Source organism: Ambystoma mexicanum, chromosome 10 (genome assembly GCF_040938575.1).
Source record: "Ambystoma mexicanum isolate Mex_15411 chromosome 10, UKY_AmexF1_1, whole genome shotgun sequence".
Classification (NCBI taxonomy): domain Eukaryota; kingdom Metazoa; phylum Chordata; class Amphibia; order Caudata; family Ambystomatidae; genus Ambystoma; species Ambystoma mexicanum.
In genome coordinates this window covers 925,012,482-925,036,369 of record NC_090932.1, presented here as the reverse complement: position 1 = coordinate 925,036,369, position 23,888 = coordinate 925,012,482, and the positions used below count along the sequence as shown (strand labels likewise).

At 48.0% G+C, this 23,888-nt stretch overlaps 1 protein-coding gene across 6 annotated transcripts in view; it reads right to left on the bottom strand.

The window, feature by feature from the left end:
- The window catches only part of GNB4 (G protein subunit beta 4), a 1,465,460-nt gene that overhangs the window by 373,869 nt on the left and 1,067,703 nt on the right, over positions 1 to 23,888 (bottom strand). For all 6 annotated transcript variants that reach the window (XM_069618681.1, XM_069618684.1, XM_069618683.1 and 3 more), the window contains one exon: positions 10,701 to 10,807. In XM_069618681.1, the coding sequence (XP_069474782.1) occupies positions 10,701 to 10,807 (107 nt within the window). The remainder of the gene's footprint in view (positions 1 to 10,700; positions 10,808 to 23,888) is intronic.

Sequence of the window (23,888 nt, the reverse complement as noted above, 5' to 3'; positions counted from 1 at the left end):
CGGCTTTGCCCAGATCACGTAAACTTAGACATGTAAGCAAACTAAAGGATTTGGCGTGTGTACTGGCGAATGGAAGGCGTGTCACAGACCTAGGATTGAAATATGGTGGAAAGACCTCCAGAAATGGGCTGAAGCCAAAACTGTAGTATGGCAGGATGCTAGTAACATTTGAGGGGGTGGGGGGGGGGGGGGGGTGAAGAAGCAGAAACCCTGACAAGCTGGAGACATCTAATAGCTACACTATTTGGGTCCACGCAAGATAGGTCAAGCGGCCAGGACCCGGCGGAGAACACGAGTAAGGAAACCCCTTTGCAAACTACAGAGATAGATCGCGAAGAGATGTAGGCTTGGGGAGGGGTGGGGGAGGTAAAAGCAGTCAAAAGTTATTGTGGTGTATAAAATTCGACATATTGTAATATGTACTGCAAGTTTGGTTGTTGTTTGTTGGGTTGATATAAAACTAATTAAAAAAAGTTTTAAAAAAAAACACGTTTGCAGAAAAAACGGAACTGAGGCTACGGGCGCCGTGCGTCCTATATATAACATCCGGTGACGTCAACCTTCGACGGAGGCCCTCGAGGGACAACTTATCGACGCAGGACGCCTACACCAAAAAAAATTCCCCAAGCAGCACAGCTGTGGTTATTACCCGTCATAGATGTGGAATACGTCGGAGGACACAATCCCCTCGAATCTGGTATCCTCCATATATAAAAAATGGCCATGTATGCAATAACAAATTTAAATGGGAAACGGTTCTGGGAAGGTATTGACAGCCGAACAATGGAAACTGATCTGTACATAAACCCACAAGGTATACTTAAACAATCGTCTTCGATAGATACATTTTTAATTTTTGCATCAAATGTATTAATCTGCAACACGCCGGCATAGATTTTACCTGAACAAATCCCCCAACGGTATGAGATGTGGGAGATGTGGAGACGACTCCCCTGATTTTTTCCACGTCTCCTGGGGTCACCCTCAGATACATTCTTTCTGGAGTAACCGAGGCGGCTAGCTCACAGATGCCATGTTCTCAGATGCAATATCCCCCAGAACTGTGGTTGCTAACCCTAGTTGAAGATGGGTCTCCAGCTGAGAAGAAATTGGTGGGGATGGCATCAGTGGTTGCAAGATCCTTAATAGCCAGGGTGTGGGGGAACAAAGAGCTACCTGTTTTCTAGAATGGCTAAACAGTATGACCATGTGTGAAAAGAGGGCAACTCAATGTGCGCTGACCCTGCCAGACCATAGTAGACCACTGGATTACTGGGGTCCTTTGAAAGATTATATGTCTAGAAATATGGAGGACCTGCCCTGCCCTTAACCAAGAATCAACCCACTTCCTAATAACTATTCTGGAATAGAAAGGGGGATCTTCTCCCCTCCGACTCAGCCTTAAGGCTGTCCCTCCCGAGATGGTTAGTTCCGGAACATGGTGAGATTATCTAGGCTGCCCATGTTGTGTATTATGTGCCCAGGCTGGCAACCTGCTCTGTTCATGTATCACTGATGCATGACTCGATCAATGGACCTATGCTGCCATGACATGGTAGGAGGTGTTGGGGTGAGAGCTAACGGGGAGGGGGGGTATGGGTTTATCTCAGGAGTGTCTGTATCTCTGAATGTTTGTCTTGTTTAAAAATGCCAATAAAGTAACATTTAAAAAAATAGAAGCAATAATCCGTACCTCTAGAACAGGTTCGCCTCAAGCGAACAGGTTGCATAGCACTGCTTGGCCGACTCTGTATTCCTCCCTGGAATCCCCATTGACGCAGTAGAAATGCATGAAGGTGTGCATGGACCTCCACGTAGCAGCACTGCAGATGTCCAGAAGTGGCACACCAGACAGCAACACTGTCGATGCAACGATCGCTCTGGTGGAATGGGCTCCCGGACTGTCACGCAGCGGTCGGTTGGCCAGCCAGAGAGCCACCTCGAAATTGAAGTCTTGGACAAGACCTTCCCATGGTTCACAGGAATTAATTTCATGAACAGTTGTTAAGTCTTCTAAAAATTCTTTGTTCGTGTCACATAGAACTTCAGGGCACGAGCAACATCCAGCAAGTGCAAGGCCCTTTCCGCCGGCGACGAAGGTTTCGGTAAAAAAACAGGCAACACCAAAGGCTCGTTGAGGTGGAATTCCGACTGAAATGAAAGAGGGGTGCGTGCTCAGCACCACCCTCGACTCATGGAAAGTCAGGTACGGTTACGGGCCTGGTTCTCACCTACCCTTCTGGCAGAGGTGATGGCCACACGGAACGCCGTTTTCCACGAGAGAAACATGAGTGGGGCCGGATGCATAGGCTCGAAGGGGCCCCCCCCATGAACCTAGTCAGAACCACGCAGAGTTCCCACGCCGGGACAGGAGCCTTCCCTGGTGGGCAAGATCGGACAAGTCCTTTGAGAAACTCTTTGAGGAGTCGGTGGGACAAAAGTGACAATCTTCCTGGGGAACTGGTGTAGCGGGAGATAGCCGCCAGATGTACCTTGGAGGCGTGCACCAGTCTGGTTTTCGTGAAGGATAGCAAGTATGGCAGGATATGTGGGGCTATGACCCTCAGAGGGGTAATATTCTGTGACTGGCACCACATAGAGAAACGCTTCCACTTGTGGCCGCAGCACTTCAAGGTCGTTGATGCCCTGGACTTGGCAAGGACTTCCCTGCAGTCCACTGGCAACTCCTACCCCCCAAACTCTAGGGCTGCAGAAGCCAATCCCTCAGTTTGTGATGCTGGGTCGTGATGAAAGATTGTGCCTCCTTCTCTGGTGAGAAGATCCGGAATCACTGGCAACTTGACCGGAGGCGACGCAGACTGGCTGAGAAGGTCCGGATACCAAATCTGCCACACTGAGGCGATGAGTATCATCTTGCATTGACACCAAGTGTGTTGATGACTCATAGCAGGAGAGGGAATGGTGTCAATAGGGTTGGATGAAAGTCATTAATTTCCGTCAGGAGGTCCAAGCGAAGGTGCTGGACATGCCCTTTGATGGGGAAAATCTGTTTGGGAAGGCTGTCGAGTCCCTCCAGGCCATCAAGACAGATACAGAGACAGCCCGTTCCCTGGGCGCTCAAGCAGCACCGCTAGACTTGTTTTTGCTCCTCCAGGGTAAAGTTAAGCAGTTCTTCAAAAGTGTTCTCCATGTTGTCCGTACAGCCAGCCTTCCAGATCCTCAATGCAAGAAGCCTACAGAGGCAGTTCCCCAGGCCTTTGGTAGTGGAGGACAGGGTCGCCATCGCTGGCAGGGCAGGACGGCGGTGCCGAAGCAAGCCTGAACCGACCTGGATGTCGGGCCCCCACTCGTGCACCCGGGTGGGGGGCCAACTGACGAAGTTCATCAGCGAGTGGAGAAAGATCACCACCGACAGATGGGTGCTAGACGCTCTCGCCCAAGGACACACCCTCGAGTTCCAACGCAGATGTCCGCAGATCCCTTCAGTTCCCATCAGGAGCAGCACATCTCAGCTTCTGGAAGAGGTACGAGCCATGCTGTGAAAAGGGGCAATCGAGTTGGTTCCCCAATGGCTCCGGGGCTCTGGAGTCTAGTCAGAAAGAAGACAGGGCTGGAGGGCCATCCAGGACCTATGACGTCTGAAGAAATAATGAAAGTCCCAAAAGTTCAGCTTATTCACGTTGCAGCCCGGCCTCGTTTGGCTGGAAAAAGGAGACTTCTTGACGTTGTTGGACCTGGAGGATGCCTATTTCCAGGTCCCCATTCACATCAGACTTTTCTGCGTTTGCTGGTGCAGGGCCAGCACTATCAGTTCAAGGCCCTGCCTTTCGGCTTGAAGTTGGCCCCCAGAGTGTTCAAAAAATGCCTGGCACCAGTGGCGTTCCATTTGCGTCTACAGAGCATACATGTATACCCATACCTGGACTGGCTGATCCGTGCCCACTCGAGGGTGCTGGCCGACCAACACGGAGACGTCCTGCTTAACATCGCATAACGCGCGGTTACTAGGCGCCAGACTCAATACAGTGTCTTGCCTGGCTTCACCCTCGGAGGAGAAGCTGGCAGCCATTCAAGGAATGCCCGCTGGATAAAGGTGTCCAGAAGCTTCACAAGATCTCTCTCAACGAAGAGTTCCGACGGGCAATAGAGTGGTGGGGCATCCACTCCAACATCCCCTAAGCCCCGGGATTACACCCGCCCGCTCCCCCCATACCAGGAGACTGTCACCACGGACACCTCCCTGGAAGGTTGGGGAGCGCACACCGGACGTCTGCACGCCAGAGGCCTGTGGCTGCCGGAAGGGAAGGATCTTCATATCAACATCCTGGAGCTACGGGTGGTATTCTGGGCCCTCAACTCGTTCCTACCATCTCTGAAAGGTAAGGTGGGGAGGATCTTCATGGACAACACCATCACCATGTTTTAGATCAGGAATCAGGGGAGCACTCGATCCCCGGAGCTCTACAAGGAAGCGCATGACTTGAGGCACTGGGCTGTCAGACAGGGGATGTTCCCCGTCCCTCTCCACCTAGTGGGAGTCAAGAACACCATTGCAGACTCACTCAGCAGGGAACTGCGCTCTGTCATGAGTCAGAGCTTTGTCAGGATCAGGTGGGCCGGACCACCCGTTTGTCAAATGGGGCAGACCCCCGATCGATCGGTTTGCTATGGCGGCAAACTCCAAATGACAGACGTTTGTCAGCAGATTCCACCAGCAGAGCTGGGGGACGTGTTCTCCTTCCCGTTGGAAGGCCTGTTTCTGTATGCGTTCCGTCCATTCCCTCTCCTGCTATGAGTCATCAACACATTCAGTCTCAATCCAAGATGATACTCATCGCCCCCAGCGTGGCCGTGGCAGATTTGGTATCCAGACCTTCTCAGCCTGTCTGCGTCACCTCCCGTCAAGTTGCCAGTGATTCCGGATCTTCTCACCAGAGAAGGAGGCACAATCGTTCATCACGACCCAGGATCACAAACTGAGGGATTGGCTCCTGCAGCCCTAGAGTTTGGAGGGTATGAGTTGCTAGTGGACTGCAGGGCGGTCCTCGACAGGTCCAGGGCGTCGACCTTGAAGTGCTACGGCCACAAGTGAAAGCGCTTATCTATGTGGTGCCGGTCACAGAAGATACCCCTTTGAGGGTCATGACCCCGCAGATGCTTCCATACTTGCTATCCTTAGCAAAGGCCAGACTGGCGCACGCCTCCAAGGTACATCTGGCGGCTATCTCCCGGCTACACCAGGTCCCCAGGAAGATCGTCACTTGATCCCACTGACTCGTCAAGGAGTTTCTCAAAGGACATTTCCGATCTTTCCCACCGGTGAAGGCTCCTGCCCCGTCGTTGGAACTCTACATGGTTCCGACTAGGCTCATGGGGGCCTCTTCAAGCCTATGCATCAGGCCCCACTCATGTTTCTCTCATGCAGAACGGCATTCCTTGTGGTCATCACCTCTGCTAGAAGGGTGAGATCCAGGCCCTATCCTGCAAGCAACCATACCTGACTTTCCACGAATCGATGGTGGTGCTACGCACGCACCCCTCTTTCATGCCAAAGGTTCAGTCGGAATTCCACCTCAACAAGCCTTTGGCATTACCTCTTGTCTTACCGAAACCTTTGTTGCTGGCGGAAAGGGCCTTGCACTTGCTGGACATTGCTCGTGCCCTCATGTTCAACGTGACACGCACAAGTTTTCTTAAGACTTCACAACTGTTCGTGAACTTAGGTCCTGTGAACCATGGGAAGGCCTTGTCCAAGGCTTCCATTTCAAGGTGGCTCTCTGGCTGCATTACGCACTGTCACCATTAGCGAACTGACCGCTGCCCGGCCGTCCGAGAGCCAGAGCCCTGTGTCTGCCATGTCCAATGCCACTGTGATGGCGTGATCTGACGCCACTTACCCTTCCTGGAAGAGAGCAAGGTCTTCCATCTTGTTGTCGGGGAGTAACTCCAGATCAGTCCCATCTTGTACCACAATTCCCGGTCCTACCTGGCCAGGATAGGCAGTGCATTGGCCACCTTGATAGTGGATGCCCCTGTGTAAATCATCTTCTTGGCGAAGATGAGAAAGGGTTAGCCAACCGTTATCTTGCGGCTGCCAACCCCACTGAGTCCGGCAATGATTGCAACCTCAGGCACTTGGGTGCAGAGTCCTGCACCCTATATTAGCAGATTGGCTGGAGCTGTGCAAACGTTCTTCATAAGTATCAGGCCCTCCTCCCAAACATCGTCCAGAAAAGGCACTGCCATGATACTCTTCCTCTTGGCCTCACGTGATTTACACAAGAAGCCCTCCTTCTTGGTTTCCTCAGGCACCAGCTGCAATAGCTCGGAGGCCCTGGCGATCATGGAGAGGAAGGACCCATCTCATCTGGTGGGGACACCCTATGCTGAGCATCCAAATGTGGCGATTCACTGTTCGCTGCAACGATTTATTCGTCATCTGTCGTCGTGGCCATATCCATTCCCGTACCTGTACCTGGGTCTGCTGGGGCAGTTGGGTCCGACGTGGTGGAAGAGGTTGATATGGGGATGTCAGATGACTCTCTTCCTCAGCGGTGTCTGATGGGGGACCACAGGTACCAGAGGCATTCTCATCTGGATCTCGGACACCAAGGTGTGGAGAGTCGATAGAGCATCCAAGGAAATGTCCCTCGGCTGAGAAGGCAAACCAGGAAAACTAGGCCCTACGCCGTCATCGCCCACCTAGTCATCCTTGTGGACCGTATGCATGGACACCTGATCTTCATAGTCCGTGGATGTGACTTCCATGGCTTGAGCGACAATCTGGGAGGGCTGTTTCAGGGCCTCCTGACCACCCCCCTTTTTCCTCCAAGGTTCTTGAACTGGGACCTGGGCCGGTATCTTCACCCCTTCGGGTGTGCCTGCAGACTTTGCCAAAGTGTCTGCGGTGGTGTTGCGCCGTGGGGGCAGGACCACTTTCTGCACAGTGGGAGCCAGCCTCATAGGATCAGTGCCCATAGCTGCTGTGTTAGTAGTTGTCGACGAGGTCTTTTTGCCTGTCTCGGCTCAGCCTACTTTTGCTGCTCGGCCTTCTTTGTCCACGGCTTCTCGGATTTCTCCCGTAGCTTAGTCAGGGTAGATGACTTCGTTTTTGAAGAGGAGCTTGATGGTAGGCTGGCAATGGAGGTGGAAGGTGATGCTGACCGCGCCCTTTCCACTTTGGGACCCACTGCGGCAAACCCGGTGGACTGTGACTTGCGGATCCTAGCCTTATTTTGGGCCCCCACGGATGAGGCGCCCTGAAAGGACTTAAAAGACCGCTCCTCAAACCGGCCAGTCCTGGACGAGGAACGACCCTGCTCGGAGCACTGGTCAGATGGCTTGTTCGTGGTAAGCCATGCCGTCATCATACTATGCCTGTCCTTCGTCTTTTTCTTAGAAAAACTGAGGCATATCTCACACTCTACTTCCTTATGGTCTGGGTGGAGGCAGTAGAGGCATTGTAGGTGCTTGTCCACCACAAACATTCCATAGCCCGCATTCGGTGCAGGACCTGAAGAGGGACCTTCCCGCCTCCTCCTCCGTCATGGTCGGAGGGCGCAAAGTAGACCCAAGATGGCCTTCGAGAATCTTTGATGAATCCTAGCCCTTGAGGGGCACAGAACTTCAACAACGGACCCCAGCTGTCGGCAGATGAAGAAAAGAGCACACAGGCTCTCTGAAATTCTTTTTGTTGAAATAAACATACGAATAGCTTGGAGAGCGAATCAAGGACTCCGAACACTAAAGGGTGCAGTAAACATTTGAAGATGGCTGCCATAGCCGGGGGCTTAGGGAGAGGACTGTCATTGAATGAGGGCAGTATGACCCAGAGGACAGTGATTGGTTTTGAGGAGAAATACAGTTTTAAAGTGAAAGTGAAACTTTTTTCTTTCACCAAGAATTCCCAGCCTAACGACGGGGAATATTCACGAGCATGTGAATCCATGCCAGCCCCCATGCTGGAGAAGTCAGACTATAAATGTGAAGACTAAATGGAACCCTTTTAAAACAGTGTAGAGTGTTTGTCTAGGGTCTGTATAGTTATGTTTAGGATCCAATAGACTTTGTTTCCTGTGCCAGGCTCCCACCACACTTGGTGATAACCTCCTCTTTATAAAGCATGTGTGCCTCTACAGCAGTCTCTGAGGTATGCTCAGTATTGCAGTGTCCTCTCTAGCCTTTCAAACTTAGTTTCTCAAGTTTACAACATTTTCACACTTGGTTTATCCGATTTGGCTTAAGCCCTTTACTTCAGCCCTCTGCATTATACAAGGATTTAAGTGTCTTAACATGCGGTCTTGGATTACTTTTCCATACAATTATCATTTCTCTTTCTACAGCTTTCTATTAGCTTCACATGGGTAGCGGACAACAGTCAAACCTTCACTAATTTCCCTGGATTCAGTATTTCACAGTCTTCTCCTATCCGTCTGGTTCCTCATCTCCAGCTTTCCTCAGTCATATGATTCAGTAGAGTGCCTTCTTCTCCTCAACCTCCAGTCATACCCATCCATCAAGATTTTTTTTTTATTTAATAAGGCTACTGTCTTCAACCAAAAGTACATTAATCTTCCTCAGTGGAATCCAGTAAGGCCTTTGTGTGGCTCTACTTGAATAGTTGATAAAGCGTCTACTTCCTCCTCTGTCCCATGTATCTTTTGGCCTGAAAGGGTGGTTGCTGCTATACCCAAGTTACAATTTTAGTAATGTGTTTGTTAACTAAACCACCTGATCCTCTGCCATTTTCTCTGCCTCCTGAAAAAAGGGAAAACAATTCTGCAGTTCCTGGTACATACAACCCATTTTGAGGAATCTTCTAGGGTGCGATTGGCTCACAGGAGGAGATGGGGACAGGAAGATGCAGTTGCTCTACAGTGAACTGCAGCATGAAATGAATGGGAGCGCAGCAGGTCTCTGGCATTTCACATACAGACATGAGCGGAAAAAACACTGGTTGTTGGGTCTTCTGATTTGGGAAAGGCATGTGGGCGAAGGCAGGAGACATTTTTGGCGAGTAATGAAATGGGACAAAGTCACAATAAAGATGGCCTGGAGGACATTAACTTTCCTCAAAAATGTTAAACAATGAACAGGTGATTTGCTACAATGAAGAGCAACTGAACGTTTATTTAGTCTGTTATATTAATATGGTCTTCCCCCATTTTGTTTAGGGGGGCGGGGCCGTACTCACATGCAGGGAACACAGACATTTTAACAAAAAGAGAGTAGGCTACCCAGACCTCATTGGTAGTTCTAGAGTCCCAGGAGATCACATACAGTTCATCATGTACTCAATACACACCCTGTTTCCCATCAGAATCTGCACAACACATTTCGGGGCTAAGTTGTAAATACAATGTATTGGTTCATATTTCTAAACTATACATATAATGCAAAAATATTATTATTCAACACATACTTCAATAAAAACCTATATTAAAAAGTGTATACATATGCAAAAGGTTAGTATACGTGTGCAAATCAGCAATGGCCGATTTGCACATGTATACATTTCTCCAATGGCTCAGTGCATCCCACAAACCATGAAATTAAGGGAGCCGCCCGAGCTTGATGGCTCAATAATCAGAGTGCACGCTCTGGGAAGTAACGCAGGGACTTGAGTTGCCAGTGAATGCGACTGATGTCGACCTTAGAAGTAATATAAAAGGATTGTCCTCAATGGGCACAGAAAAAACAAACGTTCCTCATGTGAGAATTAACAGTGGAGAGTGGGAGTCTACACAGAGACCATGGGTGTGGTCAAGAGGAGACTAAAACCCGTTTTTTAAGAAACGTTTTGTCTTGATTAATTGAGGAAGACACATGGGATGGGCGGATCTCTTGCATTTCTGTCTGAATCACGATGTGTCTGCATGGTTGTTTTAAAAATAACATCCTGGGTTGTGGAACATACTGAACCATTGGACAAAACCATTAGAACAGTAACAAATGTCGGTTGCGTTAAGCCACTTAGTTGGAAAACAAGTTTAAAAATAGTTTTCATAAAATGAATTTAAAAAGTGATGAGCAGAGAGGATATGTGGTGACACGGTCTCTCCAATATGAAATCAGAAAATGGTAATAGATAGGAAGTTATGATTATGCCGATTTGCAGACGTACACTTACCCCCTTTTGCACTTTGTGGATCGTGTTGTAGGTGTCTATTCAATGAAAATAGGTTTTTAACAAAGAATTTGTTGAATATTAAATTTCATATTTTTGCATTATATGTATAGTTTTTAATATCAACCAATACATTGAATTAAAAACTTGGCGCAGAAATGTCTTGTTCAGATTTCGATTGGAAACATGGTGTCTTAGCCGTATGGGATCTCCTGGGACTGTAGAACTACAGAACAAGTAGGGGTAGCCTACTCCCTTTTTGTGATTACATGTGGGATCGCATCCAGACATATGGTTATGGAATTTTCATTTGTCATATAGTACACCGCACTTTCAGTCGGTTAACCCAGACCTTCAACATTTTTTTAACACTTTCAAAATAATAAAATGTTTCAATTCTTAAGGGATTCCTTATTAAGGTTCCACTTTAAGGAGATAATAAGTTTAGCCCTACAGTTGAAGCGTTTATTTTGGTGCTTTGAAACACAATTCTGTTGTATAAAGCACCTTACAAATGCTCTGTACATAGCGTCAATGCACAGGGTTTCCCCCGATTATGATCTACATTCTAAAGGCAAAATGTTATGAATGCAACAAGCCGCCATGTACAAACCTTGAATCGGATCCCCAGTGCATCGCATATATTTTAGCTAAGTGACCCCGCAGGGTACGCCGTGTTCTCATCTGAATTCGGCCCACAGAGTCCAAACTTGTTGTGATCTGAGGAGTAGACAAGTACACCAAATAACTGCATCAATAGAAGTTATGTACAATATCAACACAGTTTGTAGACATCATATTAGACTACCAAAAATAGAGTGTTCCTTGCCAGCTGGCAAGCATGTAATTCAATATGTGCTCACCAAGCATTGCTTATGTGTACTGTAAAATAAAGTGAAAGGGTGCCTCCAGGTAAACCAAAACAAATAGTATAACAAAGTGGCATTTTACTATCTTTCATTTGTTTATACTTGCCCAATCACAGCTACCATTCAACAATAAAAGTCCCAATTTAAATTTGGAAAGACCTGTACCCACTAACCCTCCCATTAACCCCAAAAGTGTCAACCTAGTATAGGGCAGAGTTCCAGGGGAAAATGAATAAAACAAAATACACTTATGAGGGGCACCTACAGACATTGCCATAAAACAAGCATTTCTAGAAAGCTGGCATTCTGGGTCATTAGAACTCATCTTGCATGTTGATATTTTTCTCTATTTAAGCTTGCATAATGTTAAAGATTTGACTGCTGTTACAACAGCCTGCATGGACTTGGCTCCTAAAGTCAGACTTAACAAGACGGGTCAAACAGGATAGGCGAGAAGCAATTAACCATTATTTTGAAATGACACTTCACATTAATTTACTATCATTTTCCAGAGGATTATCGAACCAGGATTTTGGTCTGGAACTGGCAACAAGTGTCAACGAGCGGGGACAGATGACCAAAAAGATAATGGACCATCTCACTCACCAAACAATGGTTGCTTTCTCACAACAGGGAAGGTTGGTCCAAAATATGGGTTTCGTCATTTGCTTGCATAACTTTATTGTAAATTTGTTTTACGTTCTGTGGTAGATCCAGAAAAGGATACAGACAAGGAGACTTGTGATCAGATTTCTTTATTAAACAAAAAAAGGGACTAACCTTTCTCTAAGACTCAATGCCCTAATTTGGAAAGAAATCAGTAAATCGGGGCTTGTCAGGATGTCTTACATTATAAATGAAGTACTCAGTGCACAATCCTATTTGAACCTAATTTCTCCCCCAATCTCGGAAAAGAAAAATGCAACCAAAAATTACTTTGGGCCACTGCCCAAAAAAGGGATGGTTTTGGTTTATACACCCCCACCATTGTGTCTCTTAGCCATAGGCCCCCTTTGCCTACATGCACAGTCTCAAACACAGTTATCCTTCTGTCTCTTTCTCTCTCAAACTGTGTTTCTCCCAATGGGGAGACATTCCCCTGTGCATTCCCCCCCCCAACCCCCAAACCCTCTTCCAGTCATGGTTCTTAAAGTCTCTCTACCCGCTCCAGAGTTTCCTCTCCTTTCCACTCTCCACCCTGGTGCTTTCTTTTTTCACCTCCCTGCTCTGTGGCTTCTTGGTGGTCTCCTCGCTCCGGGGTTGGTCTGTGTGTGCCCCACCATAGGGTCCTTCTTCCTCTTCCTTGCTTTATTGCCAACCTCCCGTGTTCCTTGGAGACACCTAGTACCTTCTGTCGTGCAGTGCTCGGAAATGAGGGGCATCTGGTCTGTTGAATGCAGAGCCGCTTATGCAAATTCTCAGCTGGGTAACACGTCAGGCGCAGTAGTTTATAGTCTACCTCGCGCAGGGTTGCAGGTCGGTCTCTCAACGCTTCAAGGGTCCTCGTAGTCTGACTTCTCTGAGCAGGCCCTTCCGACAACACGACCGGTAGGCGCCGCTGCCTTCCGACAGCACTGACCGTGGCTTGAGACACCATGTCAAGAGTACGCTTGCTGCCTTGCTGCGCTGCACCTCTGATGAGGCTTCCAGCTCAATTGAGCTCTGCAGGCTTCCTCTTACGCCACTTCTGACTGGCTCTAACTGAAGCCCCTCCAGGGGTCTGCATCATCCGCAGGGCCACTGTCATTACAAAAGGTTGTTTAAAATTCACACATCTCAGTTCTTACAGACAATAAAAGTCTTAGCGATTGGGGGTGGACAGGGGCCGAGTGGTGTCCTTTTGTTTTTTTTGTCCCACAAGGGTGAGCCGGATCACCAAAGGGATTCCGCTTTCCCTGCCCCCTAGGTAGTGTTAAGCGTAGTTGGCCCACGTCCCTAGTCCCAAAAGGGGTGGCTCCCCCTTGGGGAGAGGAGAACTCTTTGGATTTGTCACAGTTCTCATATGCACCTTGTAGACATAACTTACTGTATGTATTATTGAACAACCTTCTAAGTGTTAAATCCCTATTCTTATGGGATTAACAGTTAATGTACTTAACACCTAAAATGTTTGGAGGGATGTGAGAAATCTGAAGGTGTCTCAACCGCTAGTCCCTGGGGATTTGTCATCCAGGTGGCAGGGCACATCCATCACTTTTGGATCCCGTTTCTTGGGGTTTAACAGTGCGGGAGGATCACTTGGGTGAGGGTTCTTTGGGGAGTGGGAGTGGGACACCGGATGGCAAGGTGCGGTATCCCCTTCCTGGTAACACTGTTACCCCATCTTACCAGGTAGGATACTAAGGGGCTCTATCACCGCCCTCCCACCCCCACCGTCCACCTCCCACCCCCACCTCCCACCTTCCAACACGAACACTTTCTCACGGACAGCTCATTGTGAGACAAAATTGACTAATACCCGAGCCGTATACCTGACCTGGGCCAATACAATGGTCAGGCAATTACTGATCATTACACACACACACACACACACCTGACTTCCATTACCCTTCCCCACACGGATAAAATGTGGTGCACGAAAGCAGACTCTGGGCGAGGCAAAGCACACGAGGAAGCAGCAGTTCCAAGATGGCAATTTAATACAAGGCGAAAGACTGCAAGACCGAAGATTGATTTAAAGAAGTGCCCTTGACCTCTAACGCAAAACTGTTACCTTCATGAGCCTTCGCGAATAGGAACCGTAACACCAGGAATCAATACTGAAGAATCCTGCATTGCGTGTCAGAAGTACCTGGGTCTCTGCCGCGTCGATAGTTAAGTAAAGGAGAATCATTTGCTGCCGGGGTACTGTCCTTGGCTCCTACAACAAAGCAGCGCCAGTGAAGTCTGCACAGCCAGTGAGTTGGGGCACTGGTATTAGACCGGTCTGTGTTGAAGCAAAGGTTGCAAGCAGCAACATTGTATAGTGAAAACTGAAGAGAACAGTGTATGAAGCCTACGTGGCAAGTGATGCGAACATAATTAACCAGCAGATGAGTGATTGAACTTTGTAGCCAAGGTACAATACCATCGACAGAGTGGTCGGGCACCACGTGAGTGCTCAGTCGAAAGTTTGTTAGGTATCCAACTGAAAGGTAAAAAATGTTAAATATGAAAAGGAGTTGTGAAATCGAAGTGGTCCAGCAACACGACAAGCCAAACCCTGTGAACATTTGAAATTCTTTGATAGTAAGAATATAAAGAAAGTAGGTCCAAGCACGGCAGAGGGAGATCAGTTAAAAGCTCGAATTATATTTGATATGATATGGCATTTGTACATAAGTGTTTCAAGGTGCAACGAGGCAAGGGGGGGACAGAGGGAAGACGGACAATGATTTTACTAGGCCAGGTGTCCTTCAGATCACGCAAGTGCATGGGAGTGGGAGTGGGAAAGTGCAGGGGAGGGGAACAGTGCAGTACATGGGAAAAATAAATAGCAATAAGTAAAGTACGGCCAGCAGGTGGCAAGTGCAAGGGTGAGTGCAGACAACAAGTGTCAAGTGCTGGTAGTGGGATGTGTAGGGATACAAAAACAGTCCCCAAGTGCTGGGGTTGCCAGGAAGGCAGTACAGGTGTGCAGCTGGCAGGGGAGGGGACCTGGGCCATCGATCAGAAGGTGGCCATGTAACCGGTGCATTGTCATCTTCAGCCAGGAAGTCAGCAGAGGAGAAAAAGCAGAGGCAAAGAGAAAGGTTTTGAGGTGTCTTCGGAACCGGAGATGGTTCTTGAGTTTAAGGGAGACAGGGAGGCTGTTCCAAAGGGAGGCCCTAGCAGCGGAAAGAAATCTACCACCAACACGTTGCTTGGAGAAGCGACTGGCCCCGAGGGAGTTGGAGGCGGCTGAGCGAAGAGCTCGAGAAGGAAGATATTTAGAAAGAGAGTTGAAGGTATTGAGGTCCTAGGCCCCAGAAGGCCTTGTGGAAAATGCAGAGGGTTTTGAACTTAATCCTCGCAGCCACTGGGAGCCAGTGCAAAGATTACAGTCCTGGAGAAATATGGTCCCTGGGCTTGAGGCCAACTTGACTTGAGAACAAGTCTCGCAGTGCTGTTTTGGATAAATTGCAGAGGGCGGAAAGTAGAGGCAGGTAGATTTAGAAAGAGGCTGTTGCAGTAGTCCAGCCTGGAGAGAACCAGAGCTCTGGAGACGGTGAGCTTCTGGGTGAAGGAGAGGAAAGGAAGAATACCTGTGAGGAGGTGCAGCTGGTAGTGCGACTTCTTAGAGACGTCAGTGATGGGAGGAGAGAAGGAGAGTGAGGAGTCAAAGATGACCCCAAGGTTTTTAGCCTCACAGGTGGGAGCAGGGGGAGGGACAAGAGAGGCAGGCCAGAGTGACAGGAAAGGAGGGAGCAGGTGTGCCGATGAGGAGAATCTCAATTTTACTGGCATTAAGGCAGAGATCATTAGCGGCACACCACTCCTGGATGGCGGACAGTCAGTCAGATGAGAGAGGGCGAAGAGGTGGTTGAGGGTAGCCTTAAGATGAGCTGGGTGTCATCCACATAGCACAGGAAGTTGGAACAGAGTGCGGCAATGCGGTGGGCAAGAACTGCAAGGTATTGGTTGAACAGCCAGGGAGTGAGGTTAGACCCCCACCCACCCCTCCTGGGGAACACCAGAGAGGTATAGACAAGAGGAAGGACCCGAGTTGAACCTGGGACGGTCGATCATAGAGGAAAGAATTCAGCCACGCCAGGGCCTGCCCGGTGATACCCAGGTTATCACGGAGACTGATGAGCGGGATGGCTTGGTTGACCGTGTCAAAGGCAGTAGAGAGATCAAGTAAGATGAGGACACAGGGGGTGTTGGAATCAAGGTTGGAGGGCAGGTCTTCGCGGATGTTCAGGAGAGCAGTTTCCGTGCTTCTCGTAGCCCTGAAGCCAGACTGATTATCAGACTAATTGGAATTGAAATTGGTCCGAGGCCGGCAGAGGGAGACTAAGTGTGTTAAAAAGGATCTGAAAGGGATTCCAAGATGACCGCAGATAGGAAAGCACCGTATTCGATGCTTTTCCAAACCTCAAGACCAAACAAGCTCTTCATCTGAACAGAAAACACCCTTCCCAAGTGTTTTGTGCAGCAGAGATGAGGGAAAAATAGGAAGAGGCTCGTATTCTACTCCACCGAAGAGCGGCATATGAGATGCAGGAACCCTCACAGTTCAACAGCTGACCCACCGTTGTGAGCGGCGGAACAGAGGAAAGAGGATCAAGGTTCTTGCTGTGTGAAGATAGCCGGAGGCATTCCAGCGATATAAGCAGCAGCAGAGGGGGTGCGGAGGGTGCGGCCACTATTATGGAGCCTGCAGAAGCACAGAGGGAGAGCTCCAGCCACAGTGGCTTTCCTCTCCTGCACTGGAGAAGATTGTGCGGTAAGCGGATGAGGGGCGAGGAAACCCAGGAAATGACAGAGCAACCGCAGGGGAGGAAGAAGGAAGATAAGAGCCCAACCAGGGTGTATAGGCACGCCTGGCCAGCCCCAGGAAACTGGAGCTGAGGGGGTGGCGTGCCCCTGGCAAACTAGCGCCCCAGATCATCAGAGGAGGGCCGAAAAGGGAAGGGAAGCCATATAAGGGTGTAGAAGGCTACAAGCAGCGGCTGTTTGAAGTTGGAGGCAGCGAGAGGCTCGCAGGGCATCGGTAAGCCTGCATTGGGACTGCCCCCCATCCCACATATGGCCACTCTTTGAAGTGGCATACAGAGGTCCACAACTGACCAGGGGGAGAGGAAATCTACTATTCTGTCTCAGCAGGAAAAGTGCACCTCACTCCGAAAGAAAGCCGTAGAGCGGTGCTTATAACAAGTGTGATAAGCGTTACAAAGGCAATTCGGCCCCCAAAGTGCAGGATTGTGCATACCACTCCCTCCACTTAAGGAACATAAGGGAACCAATCCGAAAACAAATACTGCACGCAGCAGAAGGAAAGGGGAGGAGGAGGTCTACCAGTAAGGACTTACTGGCGAGGGAAGGCTCCGACGAGGGGAACATGAGGTGAATATCCAGGTCTAAGAATAAGGGAAGGGAGCCTCCAATATCTTCAAAGAGGGTGAGGAAGTAATGATGTGGAGTAAAGAAGGCAAACCCCCCACCTCCCCAAGCGGTGCAACAGAGCCAGGAACAACTGGACGGAGGACCCCAACCACAAGAATGCCAATAACAAACAGTGACACAGTCACTTCCTAAGCAGTATATGAATGACTTTGCCGACAAAATCACGGACACGGTCCAAAGACAAATGGACAAAATGAGAGATTTAGCGGAGGCTCTGCAGGACATAAAATGGGATGTGAACGAAATGGAAGAAAGGGTGGACACCCATTAAAGAGCAATCCAAGAACTGACGGAAGATTCAAGGAAGACAGAAATGTTGATTTAACAACTTGCAAACTCGGCCCACAACTTGGAATTGCAGGCAGAAGACCTAGAAAACACGTCTAGGAGATCGAACTTTCGAATTAAGTGCCTGCCCGATGAGTTGTGAAATAGGCCCAAGATGGCCTTCCAGAAACTTTGACGAATCTTCACCCTTGAGGGTATAAAACTTCAGACAACAGGTCCCCGCTGCCAGCTGATGACTCCCAACACAGTGTGCGGTAACAATCTGAAGATGGTTGCCAGAGGGAGATCTTAGGGAGAGGACTGTCATTGGATGGGGCAGTATGATCCAGAGGACAGTGATTGATTTAGAGGAGAAGAACACGTTACTTACCAACTGTAACGTTCTTTCGATTGATTGTTCCTGTCACGTAATCCTCATCTTAGATATACATTGCATCTTCAGCTTTGCCGCTCCAGAAAAATGATTTCACCACCAGAGGGCACTGCGCTCAAGGCCGTATCGATTATGTCCCTCGAAGGCTGCCATCGAGCGTCAATGTCATCTGTAGTATAAAGGGCTTGAGCCGCGCCCGTTGGCTTCAGTTCTGTTTTTTCCCTAACATTTTCAATTGATGAGTTGATGATACACCTTAGACCGTAAGCTCTCAAGGAACACAGTGTAAAATATGTAAACTGTACAGCGGGGTAGGAAGGGAGGGTCGATGAGGAATACATGGGAGGAAGATCCAATCGAAAGAACGTTACAGTTGGTAAGTAACTTGTTCTTCAAATGGATTGTGTCCTCCCACATATTCCTCATCTTAGATAGGTCCCCAAAGCAGTATTAATATGGAAGAGGGAGTACCAGAATGTATTAATCATGGACCGTATGAAGGACAGCTTTGCCAAAGAGACCCCCTTGTGATGATGTTGAATCCAGAGAATAATGCTTCACAAAGGTGTGCATAGATGACCAGGTGGCCGCTGCACAAATGTCCTGCACCGGGACACCCCTCTGAAGAGCTGTCGAAGTTGCCATGCCCATAGTCGAATGAGCTCTTAGCCCATCTGGCAGATCTTTACAAGCAAGTCTGTAGCATTCAGTGGTTGCCAAAATGATCCATCTGGACAAGGTTTGTTTCGTTACCGCTAGGCCCAATTTATGTCCAGTATATCCGACAAAGAGTTGTTCACTTTGCCAAAATTTTGCTAATCTGGAGATGTAAAAACTGAGCGCCCTTTTGGGGTCCAGTCTGTGCAGTCTTTCTTCCTCCTTACTCGCATGAGGGGGGAGGATAAAAGACGGTAATGTGATTTTTTGTGACAGGTGAAAGTCACAGACTATCTTTGGCAAAAAAGAGGGTTTGGCCTTAATAACTGTCGTTATGGAAAATGGTGTGAGGAGGCTTACAAGTGAGCCTGCAACTCATTCACCCTGCGGGCTGATGTGATTGCCACTAGAAGTATTTTCTTTAAGGTAAGGAGTCTTAACGGGCAAGAGAGCAAGGGCTCAAATGAATACATGTGAGGAATTTTAAAACTAATTTAAATCCCAAACGGGTTCCTGAAAAGGGGTTGGAGGGTACACATTTGTAAGCCCTTTCAGGAACTGAATTACTAAGGGCATTTTAAAGTAAGACACTTATTCTGAGGAGCGCTTAAAAATAGATGGCGCTGCCAAGCATCCTTTTATTGTACCAACTTGAGCCCCAAATTGGCCCAGTGCAAAAGGAAAGAGCACCATAGGATTATTACATAAGAATGGATCCACATTCTTGTCCCTGCAGCAGTTAGTGAACTTGTTCCAACGACACCGGTACAAGGACTTTGTTGCTAGCCTTCTGCCGAAAGCAAAATCTCCATTACGTCATCCGGGAGGTCCCAATCCTTATATCTCAACCTCTCAGAAACCATGCGTGAAGGCTGAGTATTTTGACCTCTGGATGGAGGACCCGACCTTCCTCTTGTGAGAGAAGATCCTCTCTTTGTGGAAGACGTATTGGAGGGCAGATGGACATGTCCAGAAGGTACCACGTTCTCCTGGCCCCAATCTGGGGCAATTAGGATCATGGTTGTCCTGAACTTTCTCAACCTCCGGATTACGTGAGGAATCACGGGGATTGGAGGAAACTCAGAGAAGGGGAAATTCCCAGTCTATCACGAATGCATCTCCTAGAGCTCCTCTTGGGGGAAATCCCCTTGAGCAGTACTGATCGCAATTCCGGTTGACCCTGGTCACAAACAGATCCACTTGAGAGGTTCCCCAAAGGTCGAATATCTCTTGAAGGACTTCCTGAGCTAGTTCACACTCGTGGGATACTGTGCTCTGCCTGCTCAGAGCGTCCGCCGCCGTGTTCTGCTCTTCGGCTAGGTGAACTGCCGACTGATTCCTTTTTGTATTGCCCAGAACCAGAGCTGCATTACCTCTCTGCACAGTGGTAGTGATCCTACGCCTCCTCTCTCGTGGAAGTAGTACATGGCCACTGTGTTCTCGGTCATTATCAGGACATTTTTTCCCGTACAGAGGGCAGAAAGGCCTTCAGCGCTAGTCTGATTGCCCTCAGCTCCAACAGGTTGATGTGTAGTTTGGACTCCGATGGAGACCAACGACCGCCGATTGTCATCAGATCGTTGGTGTGGGCTCCCCCACCCCGTGAGTGAGGCATCCGTCACTACTGTTATCTCTGGCCATGGTTTTCTTTCGAGTATCAGCAGGGCCAGTTCTTTCAAAATCCCACTCGGGAGACGTGTCTAGAGCACTTGCTGTCTGTAGACCCTCATATAGGTCAGCCATCTTGGAATGAGGATCACCCAACTCCTCAGGAACATCGATTGTCCCAAATTTAACACCAGAAGGAGAAATGTCCTCTGTCATAATGGAAGACATGGGCCCTCATTACGACCCTGGCGTTGGACCATGGTGCTATTAGCACCATGGTCCATGCCGGTCTCGGCCATGGTGGATGGCGAAATTACCGCCCCCATCACAAGGTTGGCGGGGGCGGTAATTCCCCATTCACCATTTTCCCTTCCCCATTCCCATTTTGCCCCATAGGGCATAATGGGAATGGGGAAGGCGATAATTACGACACCGCTAATAGCGGTTGCCGTAATTATCGCCAAGGTCCCTTTGCGGCACCCACTTTAACGGCTGGTCTAGACCAGCCGTTAAGTACGGGTCCCGCAAAGAGACCTTGTAATCAGGCGGTAATGGTTTAACGGCGCCGCCGCCTTTTACGGCGCCGTTAAACCATTACCGCCTGGGTCGTAATGAGGGCCATGGATTTGAAATATTGCTGTCTAGGTTCAGAATGATATAGCTTAGTCAGTGATGTAGAGGGCATAGCCCTTGGTCTCGACAAGGGAGACTATTTAGGTGCCGGAATTAGCGTAGGCGTCGAAGCTATCAATGCAGGCTTCGACAGTCGAAGGAGGCTTCAACACCTTTGATGGAGCTTTCAATGTAAGCAACGTTGAAAAAGCTGTCTACACCTTCGACACTGGCACTGAGTAGGCCTTCGACATATGCGTCGAGGAAACCATCTATATCAACTTTGACGGTGGTCGAGTACCTGACGCCATCTTGTCGGGTGTTACCTTCGGTTCTTGCACCAGTCCGCGTGAGTTACTATTTACATGAGATGTCAGAGTGGTTTCCCACGATGACACCCTCGACGATTTTTCGTCAGATTTTGACGGTTTGGTCTTTGACCTCCCTCTGTCACGCTTGGAATGAGCTGGGGCATGGGCTCCACGAGATTTCTTCGAGGGGGTATAGGCCGCATTCTCCACGATTCTCATCATCGAGGCTCTGAATGCCTCCCACTTTCTAGGGGAATCATGCTTTGAAGGGCAGGTGATAACCCCTGTTTCAGACGATGACTAAGATGAGGAAGAGGGAGATCAGCAAGGTATTTTCTTCGATTTCTTTTAGAAGAAGACTACATCCTAGACAGACTCCTCGACCTCGATTTCTTTCATTTGTGTCGACTCGGCTGAGTCTTTCTTTTTTCTCGAAGACTACTTCAAGGTTTCATCCCCCACCGCCAATTTAGCTCTTCGTTCCTTGAAGAGCTTTGTTGGTCATTGCCTGACAGGAACCGCACTAGTCGACCCGATGGTCCGGACCCAAGCACAAGAGGCAAACTCGATGGGGGTCGGTGATAGGCATCTTCTTCCTGTATTTCTGACACTTTTAAAGCCAGTTTTGGGCGTAGAAGGATTCGATGAGGAAGACAGTTTGCAAGAACTGAAGCACCTTTTTTGTGACCCGAAGCAAAAGCCAACGGAAAAACGGAACTGAAGCCAACGGGCGCGGCTCGAGCCCTTTATACTATGGATGACGTTGACGCTCGACAGCAGCCTTCGAGGGACATCATCGACACAGCCTCCATCGCAGCGCCCTCTGGTGGTGAAAAAATGTTTCCGAAGCAGCAAAGCTGAAGCTACGATATATATCTGAGATGAGGAATACGTGGGAGGACACAATCCATTCGAAATGCAGTTTTAAAGTGCAAGTGAAACTTTTATCTCTTACCGAGGATTCCCAGCCCGACGGGAAATATTCATGAGCATGTGAATCCATGCCAGAACCCATGCTGGAGAAGAGCGCTACATTACCTTTTTATCCTTTTCAAACTATAAACACAGCACCAAATATACAAGTTATAGTTGCCAACATATCCAATGGACTTCCCATATAATGATTCTAAGCAGCTAGGTCAATATCCCAGACTTGATAGTTAAGTCACTGTATAAAAGCCTCTTTTTGGGGAAGATAATTAAATGGGCCACATAATCCCAACTTCCCCTAAGGTCGCTGCAGACTCTCAGATTGTTTAACTGTGATGTACTGTAGACTTTTTCCCAATCCGCTGAACACCATCTGGCTAAGGAGATTGAGCTTTCAAGCCCTGCAAAAGATATATTGTCATAATTTTTAATTTTTTGCTTTATTTATTATTGAATATAGTTGAAATTACAACTTTTTCAATTTATACATAATAAAATTTCAAATTTTCAAATAGTATGAACAATAAAACAGACATTATTATACATTTACAGATAAACATCTTCCAAGTAGAAACGTTTTTTACAAGAATTGACGAATTAACATTTATGAAGATTAACAATGCGATTCATTTTCATTCCAAGTCCAAGGCTTTTAAAAAGTTAATGGTAGCAATCCTTATGCTTATACATTCAGTTGCAGCTAGGGCGACCCATCTACTACTATGATCCATTTGTGCAAAATACACAAAGTGATTAACAAAATGAGTGCTTCTTAAACTTGAAAGGGCCGGACAGTCCAGTAGTAAGTGTTGCAGAGTTTCAACAATAACTGCATTTTGACAAAACCTACACCAATTGAGGTCTGAAGAGATTTGCTTTCTTCTTGATTTAACCAAATGTTGAATCGCAACCGTAGGATGTCTGATCTAATAGCAGCGGAAGGAGCCAAACACAAGTAGGAAGCGGTGTCTCTATAGCGTTTAGGTCCAAATATAACATAGTTAAAATCTTTATAAGTTAAGCACTTTACTCTAGTATCAATCCAGTCCATCATATGTAGTTTCTTCTTTGCTCGCTCCGGGTGAACTGTGTGAAGATCAAGCGATATATCAGCATTCACCATAATGGAGAGAACATTTGTGGACCAATGTTTTGGAAATACTTCTGATGAAGTATTCAGTCATAATTTTCCAACCTTGTTTCTGTACAGTCCCTGGTTGTTACAATGTACAAATGCAACATTCTAGTAGGGAAATCATTTAGATATGCATGTCAGTATTTTTAAATGTCTAAATACAATGGATGCCAATGTCAAATAATTACCCTAAAAAAAAACCTAAGATAAACATCCAGGTTCATGCCTTTAGGTTAAAATGATGAAAGTCTGTTTGATCCAGAAAATGTCCTTGTGTGTGAAAAGGTGTGGGATGTTGCCACCACACTTGTAGATTCAAATCCCTCTATAACAATCAAGCCAGCAGATAAAGATAGGGCTTTAGTGATTCTAATACAACACAATACTATACCTAGAAGGAACATCAAGTTACTTTACAATTTACCTTCACATTGAAGTTGATTCGACAAGGGAATTAACACTCAAACTATTGAACAAGCAGAAAATGTGTGGATTACCACAGTTACAGTTTCTCATAAAACTGTGCCCAATTACACCTGCGTTTTACATTCTTTAAAAAAAACACAGGGGATTCCAAGATGGCCGCCAAGTGGAGAGCACCCTGATCAATGCTCTCCTGAACCTCAGGGCCTCCACAGACATAGAGCTTCAGTGTCCTCCCCAGGCAGCAATTTAAGGACATGGAGAGCCCCGACAGAAGGGGGCTAATATTCCTATGCCCTCACATTAGAATGGGAACTGCCGGATATACAAACACCGGTGGACCCCAGGAGGCGGTCTAGTCAGCGCCAGAAGCGGAGGAGAGACAGGATCAAGGAGACTGCGTGGGAGGCCCTAATTGGAGGCGTGGAGAAGTAAAGACCGCAGCGAGAAGGAACAAGTTACTTACCTGTAACTGTTGTTCTCCAGCATGGGTCTGGCATGGATTCAC